The sequence below is a fragment of the Egretta garzetta genome, unplaced genomic scaffold (assembly GCF_000687185.1).
Source record: "Egretta garzetta isolate BGI_Z169 unplaced genomic scaffold, ASM68718v1 scaffold133, whole genome shotgun sequence".
NCBI lineage: Eukaryota > Metazoa > Chordata > Aves > Pelecaniformes > Ardeidae > Egretta > Egretta garzetta.
Genome location: NW_009259111.1, coordinates 1738667 through 1751038, shown reverse-complemented (window position 1 = coordinate 1751038; position 12372 = coordinate 1738667). Strand labels below are relative to the sequence as shown.

Sequence of the window (12372 nt, the reverse complement as noted above, 5' to 3'; positions counted from 1 at the left end):
CCCGTGCAACGCGTCACTGCCCGCAGACAGATTTGGGCTCGGGGTTTGTTTCAAGCCATTGGTTCTGGCTGATTCCACAACAGGCAGATGAGAAGCATCAGGAAAATCTATAACCAATTTCTAAACCTGCAATTTGCCAAGCTAATCAATACTAATTATTACCGGCCAGTAATTGTGAATTAAAATACCCAGCAATGTTACAGAAACCTCCACACAACTCTCCCACCCTCACAAAGCCCCATGCTACCAAAGTCAGCTATAAAAAAAGGCTACCCTTATTTTTCATTTCAAGTGGTATCCGTGGTCTTTCAATATGCCTGGCTGGAAAACCCCAAGACTTCCCACGAAGAAACAGCACTACATTTTCCCTGAAAGTTCAACAACGCAAACCAAACGGAAACACTTGTGCTGTAACGGGGCAGGACAGAAAAATCGCAATGGGAGTACCAAAATTTCTTCCTCAAAGATCGGTCATATCAGGGCTGAAGTGTGGAGTAAATCCCAGCTCCCTGGTTTGCACTGGCAAGCTCAGACCACGTAATGAGTAATGGGGCAGCCCCTTCCTCCCTGCAAGCTGAGCGGGGCTTGCTGCTGCTCCCGCAGGCAGGGGAGGCAGCTGAGCCCGGCGCTTGGCTGCCTGACGCCTGCAGACAGGACTGGAAAAATGTGGCACTGAAAAGCGTACAGGTCTCCACCCCGAAACGCCCTGGCTCTCATTCAGCACCCGCTCGCAAATCAAGCCCTTAATACAGACATCCCTCCCTCCCCCAGCGGAGCTGCCCCCTTTCTCCAGTACCTCACTTGGGCATAGCAAAGCCTGACAGCTTTTGCCGGGGTTTTGCCATATTCCATAAACCCAGGCATCTGTTTTTAGACTCCCCAAGTCACAGCAAACTCAAAAAATGAGTCCAATACGTGTTAGGCAGGGAAAGTGGGAGGTTAATCCTAGATTTGCTCTGTGCCCAGCGCTGCTACATGCACAAGTATAAAATATCCATTATTCATTAGCATCACAGTTGTGTGGAGCTCAATCTAGATTAAACAAAATAAAGGGGCCCCAGACAGCACCATTTGCATTGTTAAGCAGGCGCTTTTCTTCAGCCTTCAAATAGGAGACTTTTCTAAATGGAAATGATGGGGAAATTTGGACAGATGTTCACTTAACTATTTAAACAGTTAGCTTAAGAAACATGAAAAATGTATTTGGCATCGTATTCACCTGTCTCCTTTCAGGGGTTTGGGGGGTAAACCAATTGTTAAACAGCTTTGACTGTTTGCATAAGATCTGAAGCTTATGTGCTGTCCAGCTGAAATCGTGTTGCCTTCTAATGTCTACATAAACGTAGCTTCCAGCTAGGCAGCGTGCTAATCTTTTTCTCCTCTATCAAGTTTCACAGTCCTCCGTACCCTCCCTTTCCCAACCGATGAACATTTCACACTTATTCTAGCACCTCCTAATTTTAATCTGCTTTTCAGGGAGTGATTTAGAGCCTTGTATATTCACCATGCTTCTAAAAATATGCTGTAACTTGTAGCTCAGTGAACATGATTTTTTTTTTTATTTGCTGGAAGATAAAGCAAAATGAACACGGACTTTTGCCTTTTTTTTGTTTGCTTGTAAAAACCCCTGCCACCTCTGATACCTACTTACCCAGAAGCTACTTGAGCTGAAACTTTCTGAGGCAGGGAGGAGGAGATTATTGGAGGAGGGAGAGAAGACAAGGAGCAGGAAGAAAATCTTCCACCCCAAGCCCCATCTGTGGTTAAATTTAAAATAACCCCACATGAACAAACTGATCTGCATTCTGTCCCCCAGACACCTTCATAACAGATGCAATACTCTCTCGCACATTCACGCACACAAAGTTGAAGCGCATTAGAGGGGGAAAAAAAAAAAAAAAAAAAAAAAAAAAAAAAAAAAAAAAATCTATCAGAAGAGGCTCAGCATCTACTTACCAGCTTGGCGTAAAAAGAAGCTGGAAATACAGAAAGGTTTCAGTTTGGAGTTGTTTTGCTTGTTCTAAAGCCCCCATTTTTTTCATTCCCCTTTGAAGTTAAAAGGCAACAATTTTTAAGTACAGATTTATCCCCCCCCCCTTATGTAACAGGAAGACCAAGCCAGCTTGTAAATAAGCATAGACTACGCAGATTTAAAATTTAGCACAATTAAACTTTTACCCTGTGGTAGTAATTATGTTTAATGGCTCTTAGCCTGAACTTAACCATGTCTATTGTTGTCAGCCAGTCTAAAAGCAGGAGTTTGTCCAAGGACAATTTTCTGTAGTTTATAGGCACACTAAAAACCCCGCTACGCGCTGTTCTCATTGGCCATTGATGTCAGTGTGTATAGTAAAAATTAAAGCTAATTGGCATACAGGAGCAGCAGTGAATGCAAATGAATTAATGGGAAAAGAAGGGAGCGCTCCTGGAAGCGGTAGGCAACTGCCGAAGGATGCTCTTTATGTAGCCTGGGCTAAAGAGTAGTCTTCTGCACGATCATCCAGACCTGCTCACTCCATGAATACACCTGAAGTTAATTCAAACTACAGTAAAGTCAACAGGATTTTGAGGGGAAAAAAAAATGGTAAAGGGTCCCTACGATAGGGAAAATGGGAAGAAACTTCTCATATGAACGCATTAAGCTTAGCACCTTTTAACAGATTTTTCCTCCTCTGTCCAAAATGTGGAGGGTGGCTAAACTGAGAACCCGACTGGCTATTTCTGTCACCGCTAGGAACAACAATCTGTTGTAGTCATTGCCTACATGGAGAGAGTCCCCATTTCTTCTCCTCTCTCTAGCCTGGTGTCTGATGGGCTAGCAGCTTGCAATCGAGAAAGAGGGAGAAAATCTTCCCTCCACAGACAGAGTGAAAATTTTGGAGCTGTTGATTTCACAGGAGACAAAAAAAATGAGGAAACAGGACTGGCACATATAAATAATAAGCAGTACAGAAAGGATCTGTTAGGAGTGTCAATTGGATTTTTTTTAAACAACACGAGAGCAAGACAAGTTCAAAATTAAACAGCTGAGTTGAGACTGATAATTCCCAAAACAAGAGGCTTTGTCAACACTGAAGGGTAAGAAGTATGAATTGCAAGACAACTGAACACTTACCTACAGATAAACATCTGCATTTGTAGATATTGTGTACAGCTACATATTCCTCTCTATATTCGTATATCCAGATTATCTGGGTAAATTTTTGAAGAGCTTCCGAACCCCACGCTCATATCCTCTCCTCTTGTAGGTGAAATAGGTTTTACCATACACCTTCCCTATATGCCTGCTGCCATTATTTTCTAGCTCCATCAGGACCTGCTGTAGAACAAGACTTGCTTTACGTACATGAAACTCATCACTATGAAAAGAAAAGGCTTTGCCCCTACTGTTTGAAACAAACCAACAACCAGTCTTCCAGTGAGGATGGCTCTCAACAGCTTGCCATCAGTATTTTTCCCATCTGTGGATATTAGAAATATGCTGAGCTACAAGTCTCATTTGACCACAGTACTGAATATGCCAATAATTGCAGGGAAAGCCTGAATGTCACTGAAAAAGATAAAAAGAATCAGCTTAAAAGCAACTTCAGACTCGAGGTTCCCAACTTCCCTGTAATCAGCCTTCGTGTAATATTCAGAGAAAGCCTCAGCAATCGGCATTTCAGCATGGTAAATACACATCAGCTGGTGCACCCTCCTTTCCAGGACACTGTTGTCAGTGCTGCAGTGGGAAGTCATGTCAGCTGAAGAAAACGAAACGCATTTTGATACTAATGAAGTTGGTCAAGCTGTCCTCTCATGAAGCCTTCAAGTTCAATCCCAAAGAATTTGCATCTTGCACGCCAAAGGGTTTGGCATTCATGGATAGCGAAGCAGGAGGAGTTGAACCAGCGCAGTACAAGAAAGCCCTCTGGTCGGGTGATCGCACTAGTTCAGAGGTTACTGGACATAAACTTCAAGGTTGCTGAAGGGGATCTGTTTTCAGTTGAAGAATGCATCTGAATGTTCACTTATTTTTACTCCTTTGGTCTCCCCCTCCGTATTTTCAGTAGATACTTACAGTGGGGCTGGGAGTCTTAGCAGGTAGGAGAAGTCCAAGTCTTCCTCCCCTGCCCCAGCCTTCCTTATGGTGTAACTGAAGCTGCCAACCCCAAAACCCACCTTGGTCGTCTCTGCCAGTGTTGAACACACATGGCAACAACGTCCTCTTAGGGCAGTTTAAAAACAGCAGTCAGAAAACTTCAAGGTTGAAAATGCTAGAGGCATGCTAGTATACCACAGCCTGGAAGTACTACCCCCATAAGCTTTCCCCTGTGACTGGGAAGTATGGAAAAGGAAGAAAAAAAAAAGGAAAAAAGGAAAAAAAGCAAGTGAACAAACCAAGCATTGCTTGTTTATCCTGAAAGGCATGGGCTGTGAGAAACCCCTGGACCAGCCACTATGGCGAAAAAAAAATCTGTGCTTTAACATCACAAAGCACAGCAATGTTGCTGAGACACATTGTATTTTGAGCCTAATTAATCCTCCTTAATCTGTATAGATACCAAGCGTAGAAGTGAGGGTATCCTACATAGCAAGCAAGACGCTCCCTGTTGCGATGCGAGAACAGCACTTCAATTTCGCAACGCTTTTAGGCTCTGAGCAGATGCCATTTGTTCAGCCACACTGCATTTATGCCTCTCCTCCCCATGCTGAACGTGTCCCTTGAAAAGCAGGCAGGGCATGCTCTCAGCGCCTGCATGTGCACTATGCTCCTCTGGTAGAAAAAAATTCCAAAGATTCTCCTTGCTGCTTCAAAGGTGTTGCAGCTTCTGCAGGCTGAAGCTATGTTCAGAGTATTAGTGATGTCTCTGGTAGATTAACTTAAATTCTGCTCATTTTGGCATGCATTTCTCAGCTCCTGAAGACTTGTGCTTACATGTCCAACTGTGGTTTGTTCGGCTTAGGGCCTTCGTTCCTGACTGGGGGAAGCCCACCAGAAGAAGGAGGATATTTGCCTGTGTCCTCCTGTGCCAGAGAGCAGGGCACCCAAGTTTGTCCAAGATCACTTTTCATATCCCACAACAAAATTAAACCTTGCACATTTGCCAGATACAGAACACTTCATCTAAAGGGCTCCCAAAGCAATGCACTAGCCGAATGAACCCGCTGGGGCATTCAGAGCAGAGCAAAACCCAGTATCCAACAACTGGAAACCTCAGTACTGGGCAGCTGACTCATTTGGACTAGGAGCTGCCCAGGGTGGAGTTCAAGGCTCCACGATGCAAACAGTGCTGAGGGGCACCAGCACCAGGGGATGGCAGCCCTGCCAGGACCTCTCCATCCCAGGGGATGGCAGCCCTGCCCGGACCCCCCCGTCCCTCAGACGGGGAGCACGGGGCCGCTGCGCCTGCCAGAGGCACCAACGCCACGCTCAGATTGCAGCACCGATGCCGATGCCGCGCTGAGGTTGCAGCACTGATCAAAACACGTGGGAAGTCGGGTGAAAAGCATTTACATCAAATCAACTGAGAACAGCATCAGGGCTTCCCGGAAAGCCCTTCTCACTTACTGACTTGCCATCATTTTTTAATGCAGGTTTTGAGCTTTCTTTGGAGTCTAATTAAGGCCCTAATCAGTTTAAATGATGAAAAACTTTCCCAACACCAGCATATCAAACACGCACAGAAGCAACAGTTTTGCTCCTGTCAAAGCGAGCCTGACTTGCCTTTGCTTGTGTGAGGGCACCATGCCGAGTAAAAAGGAAAAATCACATTCTTCATCAGCACTTCACAGTGAAATTTAAGTTGTCAGTTCCTCCTGGGAAATCCTGATGCAAGACCCAAACCATCCCTGTGAACCAGAGCTTGGTGAATGTTTAATTACGCCTAGGAACAAACACACGTTGCTGCGTGGGGGCTGCGAGAAGCCATCCGAGCTACACGCTAAGCTTCTCTGTCCCAGAAGCGGTTCCTTCAATAGCATTTGCTTATCAAAAATAATTAGAGGTAGGAATGCTGGAACTGTGATTATGAAACAAATGGTAAATCTATTTGCTCAGACGAAATGTATCGGAAGATACATCTAGACACAGCTGGAGACTGAGGTGATACCGCAAGGATAACAACTCGAGATCCAATTTCATCTTTCATGATTAAAAAATGAGCAAGAAAGTGTTTTATGAAATGTGAAGGTTAACAAATGTTCCTTCACAAGCAATGACGACAGTTTATCTTTTGAAACAAATGATCAGGCTACGGTCTGCTAGCAGCTCCCTGAAATACATTTGAAAGATTTCTTCCGAAAGCCCACCGAGGACCAGCGCATGCAGCCAGCAGCCCACCGCGCCGCCAACACCTCGGACAAAGCTGGCAGCAAAGCAAGGCTGATGCAGTGGGGCAGGAGCCAGCCATGCTCCTGTCCCAGCACTCTGCCCCACGCCCGTGGCAAAAGTCCCAAAACTCATCCCTGTCCCTGACCCCTTGCAGTGGCTGCAGCCGCTCCAGTAGGGCAGAGCCACTCTCGGCCCCTGACACCTTCCTGCAGGAGGGGCGGCGCACACGGGGGCCCAGCCCCACACATTGCTGAATTTTGAAGCTGCCTGAGATATTCCAGGAGTCCTTTCTGCCCGTAGGTAAGCACCGATGCATTGCTGCCTCCAGAGCGAGGAGGCAAGCGAAAGCCTGATGCTGGGTGGTAACGGCTGGGTCTGTGCAGCCCCGGGATGGAGCCTGTGCAAGGGGAGGGGAAAGCACGTCTCTCCAGGTAACCAAGTACCTATTCCCAAACTACACACTTGGCTCACGGGCACATTCAAAGAAACATTGGTCTATAAAGAGATCATGAAACACTGATTTTTTTTTTCCTCCTGGTCGTTACACAGCAATATTCCTTTGGGACTTCAGATATAAAAGATACATATATTTACATATTTATGGGTGCAAAATCAGTCTGGCTTTTAATATTTCACGTGATGGTTCACCTAGTAAATAGCAGCGCAATACTCACCCTGTTCTTATCCAAAGGCATACAGAGGAAGCGGCCAACAATAAATTCCTTTGACTGGCCTCCAGATAAAGTACTCCCTTTTTGGTGCAAGTAGATTATGAAGGACGAAAACTTATTTTTAGGAATGAATTCTGCTAAAATTTGACTGGTAGAACAAATACCAGGAGTTGTTGAACAAGGGAAAAAAGAGGCAGATAGAGGCTCTCAACCTATTAAAGGGAAGGAATTACACACTGATGGGAATGGGTAATCCTCCAAGAAGAAAAATTCAAATTACCAGTCACTCCACAAACAGTGAAGACGATGGTGATGGCAACTTTAGTGCCTTCTATTAATAGAACTAATAGTTAAAATCAACAGAAAAAGAAATAGTATATGTAGAAGGCAACAGAAGATGATTTAAAGTTAAAAAAAAAAAAAAAAAAAGCTTAAAATTTCCACAATATACAAGACTGCATAGCAATGCCCTTATTCCTATCTGAGGACCCTGAAATGGTTCCTTAGCTTCAGGAGAACAGAACCCAGAAGTACAGCAGAACCTCCCCAAAAAAATAGCATAAACCTAAATTCTAAAATTACTGTTAATGAGAACACAAAACATCACAGCTATAAAGCCGGCTAAATTTCCTGGGATATGAGAATTATATTGGTCTTCCCAATAAAAAACAAGAAAGAAGTATTTCTAGTGGTCAAACCTTCTGTAACAGACTAAATTCCTCACTACAAGAAAGATGTTACATTGCTGGAACATGTCCAGAGGAGAGCAACCAAGCTGGTGAGGGGTCTGGAACACAAGTCATACGAGGAACGGCTGAGGGAACTGGGGTTGTTCAGCCTGGAGAAGAGGAGGCTGAGGGGAGACCTGATCGCCCTCTAAAACTGCCTCAAAGGAGGCTGTAGTGAGGTGGGGGTCGGCCTCTTCTCCCTGGTAACAGGGGATAGGACGAGGGGGAATGGTTTGAAGCTGTGCCAGGGCAGGTTTAGGCTGGACATTAGGAAAAACTTCTTCACTGAAAAGGTTGTCAGGCTCCGGAATGAGCTGCTACTGGAATGAGGGAGGTGGTAGAGTCCTCATCCCTGGAGGTACTTAAAAGAAGGATAGATGAGGTGCTTAGGGACATGGTTTAGTGATGGGATGGCAGGGTTAGGTTCAAGGTTGGACTCGATGATCTTAAAGGTCTTTTCCAACCAAAGTGATTCTATGATTCTATGCAATTCAGAGAGGGGAAAAATATTTAAAGCAGAAGGTAGTAAGCCCCCTCCCAAAATTAGCTAGTAGCATCATGTTTGGATAGGTAGCCACCAGGCAAGGAGGCTAAGGCTAGCCAGAGACCTTGAGGAGACCATGCAGCCAGGTGAAGTGTTTGGTACCCTACAGCAATACGGACAGATGCCCCCATTTTTACTCACCATACCTATGCTTCTTTAGCGTGGAGAATGTCTGGCCCTGCTTTACTGAGCCACAGAAGCCTTCTCCACAATTTAACCACGCTGCCCAAATAGCAACAGGCTCCCCCATTGCTGGACAGGGGATTATTCTAACCTGACATATGGAGGCGGAGGAGCTACAGAACAAGGTTGCTTCAGGGACCACGCTTAACTGCTGCTGCGACAAAAGCTGCGTGGACATGGTCAAACCCCAGCCCCAACTGTTACCTTCCACGTTTTGTGTCACAAATTGCCCTCTCTTCTCAAAGACGGGACGTGGGCTGTTTCCTGGGGTCTGCGACTCCTGGCTTCTTTCCCCTCTCTAGCACAGACCTCTGGCATGCCCCAGAAAGTTGTGCCATCTTGGGGACAGTGAGAAGATCACAGATTAAGCTTTTCCACCTCAAAGAAGCATTCTCAGCGTAAACCAAGGAAAGAAAGAAATGCTCTACAACTGCAGCAATAAAAAGGCTCTTCTAAGTTTAACAGCATCGATACCACTGCTCTCCTTCAGCACTTTAACGTGTCTGATTTGATGCTGCATGTTATTTTTGTTATGAAACTAGAACAAACCAAAAATCAATACAGTGCTCATTAAATGGACAAAACATGGGGTAGCTTGTAGATCTCAAAAAGCAAATGTAAATGGGAATCACCGCCTAGCTAAGTATTTCCAGTAGGGTTCTGCAACATGTAGAATAACACTGAAAGTCTATCGTTCAGGTCAGATTAAAAAAAATAAAAACACACACACAGACACAGACTGTTTATCAAGTGCACAAATGGCAAAGTCTAGAGAAGTGATAAATAATGAAGAGGAGGATGACTGATGTAGAGAACTGGATCGGCAAGCTGGGTGCAAACAAGATACATGTTTTAATACAACCAAGTATAAAGAAACACTGCAGAGATGAATGCAGCCTATGCTTTCTGGAAGGAAGACTATTCCTGGAAGAAGCTCTCCTGAAAGCTTTTGGGGGTCTTTGCGATTAGCACCTAGCACGACCCAATTGTGATACTATGATGAAAAGAAATGATGCGATCTTTGACAAGGGAAGATCAAGAGCTGTTATATTCTGTATTGCCACATCAGAATTATGTCTGCAACACAGAAATAGTAGAGCTGAGCTGAAGGAGGTCAATGAAGAACCAAAATGCTAATTTGGGGTTAGAAATCTGTGTGTTAAAGAACCTTCTGGAGCTCAGTTTCTTCAGCTTGGCAGAGACACAGTTAAGGATATTTCCAGAGCAAGTGATGTGGCGTTAGTAAATACTCAGACTTGAGACAAGGTACAAAAATTACTTCATGACAGTGAAGACAGTTAACTCCTTCCTCATTGCACCCTTTCCACCTTTCCAAAGGCTGCTTATCCTGTTTCCCCCCCGCCTTTCAGATGTGTTCCACCCTTACCCAAGTTTCTCCTCACATACATTTTGGGAATGCATCCCATCTAACCTGGTATGGACCTGTGAGTGCTGCCTGAGCAACAGAATTTCAGCTGTGACATTTCATGTGTGCCCTGGAGAGCTTCAGCTCAAGCAGGAGCAAAAATCCTCATGTGGGCTGGATGCTCCTGTACACTGCCCAGCTGAAAGGCAAGCTGGCACTTCCCATAGGGCAGCTAATGGACTTATTTCTTCTATTTGGCTCAGTGCTTAAGCTCTCATCTTTAGAAGGAGGAGAAACTTGTTTGTTCAAGTTTACTAAGAAAATATTTACTAGAGATTTTCAGGAATATGTTTTACATTGAAACACACGAAGCTTCTGATCATTGAGACCAATCTAGCCAGCCTCTGGACCCCACGAGGTTAGATGGCATTTTGCCTCCCTGTCTTAGAAGAGCATGTTTTTGTTTTGCTTCAGATGTGTTTGCTGGTTGAGGTTGCATAGGAAATGCTATCAGTGCTTTCGGGGGGAAAAAAAAAAAAAAAATCAACCCAAACCACACATATTAGCTGGAGATCAAGTACACTCTTACAAAGGAAAAACAAAGCAAAACTCTAAGCATTTTGCAGTATGACCCTCATAAGAATGTTTGCATTAGGCCTGCTGTCTTATTAAAATTAATTTGTTTTATATAAAGTATTTTGTACAAACCCCCCATACACACCAGGCAAAAAATCCCATGTGTTGTTATGTATTGCAAACACACACTGACAGAGTAGTTCTAACTCAGAGTTAGTGATGGTCTCTGCAGACTTCCTTATGAAGAAAAAAATTTTGAAGTTGATCTGTAATTTTGGAATGTTTTGCTCTGTTTACTTAGGGAAGAGACAAGAGCCCCTTGGGAGGAACCTTACTCAATATAAGCACTAGAAGTCTATCTAATAGCTGAAAAGGAAAGGTAAAGGTTTGGTCAGATGTTAGTAATATGCAGGAGTACAACATCAAAGATACGCAAGAAGAATTACCGGTCTTTTCCTAATTTTCACAACAAGCACTTCTTGTTCTTGTTGGTTCATAATAATAAAGAGTTAAGCCATGCCCTCCTCCTTCTACCTTGGCCTAAAAATAGGTTGTCACCTCCCTGCCTACAAAATAACATTAAGTGCAAATAAAAAGCCATGCTTAAACAGAGGAAGAAACTCCAGCCTGTTCTGGGCAGGGCTGACCACGCAGAAGTACATGCCTTCATAGCAGAGGTTTAGAAAGACAAACAGCTGGCAGCACACCGAGAGGCTTTGGGAAGAGCCCACGGTGCGTTCCTCTATTTACCTCAGGTAATCTCTGCGGCAAAGAATGAGATTTGCTTTTGTGTAAAGAGTTGATCCAACCTCTCCAAGACGGCAGTCACAGCAGGCACACTTTAGACAGTCTTCATGCCAATACTTATCCAGAGCCTTCAGCAGGTACCGGTCCTTGATCTTCCGGTTGCAGCCAGCGCAGCCCTTCTGCTTCCCTTTGGGTTGTACAGATAACATTGGCACACCTGCAACACAAACAGAGAGTTTCCTTTAGAAGATATCAAACAGCTTGAATAGGTTTCCTGCATTCGGGGTAGCACTGTGAGCTACGGGTAGATCTGTGAGCAAATACTGCTGCTGGGTTCATTGCAAGGTGTTCACGTTGCAAGAAGCCGATGGTCAAAGGAACTCAAACTTCATTTGCTGTCAGAGGGCAAGTGGGAGCGCGACACTTGGAGGAACACAGCCCCTTTTTCCTAAGGGTAGGGCTGACACAAAGCACCAGACTTTTTTTTTTAATTAACATCTTACAGCAGCATAAACTGGCTGCAATGTCAACATTTGCTTTTTTCCTCATTACCAGTACCCTTGTGTTGTTAATTACCTGCCATAGGCAATTACGGGGATCAGAAGGGCCACCACTGTACATACCCCCACTCCAACATCTTGGCTGGATCAAGCTTGATGGGGAAAGGAGAGGAGAGGGTATAAAAGATGTGGTACACCACTGCTTGTCCTCTTGTGAGCCCCGCTGGTCACAGAGGCCTCAGTGAAAGCTAGAACAGCCCAAGGGCTGCTTTAAAATAAATGTTACTCAAAAGCCCTCAAGAACTACTGAAAATAACCCAACCACTGCCCCTCTACCACTGGTGAAGCCATGCTCCTCAAGCAAAGCAGAGCTTTCCTTCTCCTTCTGTGCCACTGGAGAAGGTAATAAAACCCAGGATTTTTTTTTTTCCCTGGAAACCCTTGCTGGGACTGCATAGCAAGCATGAGCCAGCTGGGTAGGAGGTAGCGACAGGCCACTCGAGTCCCTAGGCTGGCAGTGGAGACTTGCTGTGGCCACCTTCCTCACTGCTGTCTGAGGCTTCTTCCTCCCCTCCCAGCCACAGTGCCTCCCATGGCGAGCACTGACATGGGTGCCAGACCTACCACCCTTCTCAGTTTAAGAGGGAGGCAGGGAAGGATTTTATGGGATCAACAGGCAAGGTGGAAGAATAAACAAGGATTGTACCAGGGGGGGAGGAAAGGGACAGGAGACGGTGAAAGAAG

General features: G+C 44.9%; 1 protein-coding gene across 1 annotated transcript in view; it reads right to left on the bottom strand.

Moving 5' to 3' along the window:
* Nucleotides 1-11340, bottom strand: part of LMO1 (LIM domain only 1) — a 17351-nt gene extending 6011 nt beyond the window's left edge. The window contains exon 1 of the mRNA XM_035890991.1: nucleotides 11132-11340. Within this exon, the coding sequence (XP_035746884.1) occupies nucleotides 11132-11337 (206 nt within the window). The 5' untranslated portion in view covers nucleotides 11338-11340. The remainder of the gene's footprint in view (nucleotides 1-11131) is intronic.
* Between the last annotated feature and the right edge of the window lie 1032 nt (nucleotides 11341-12372).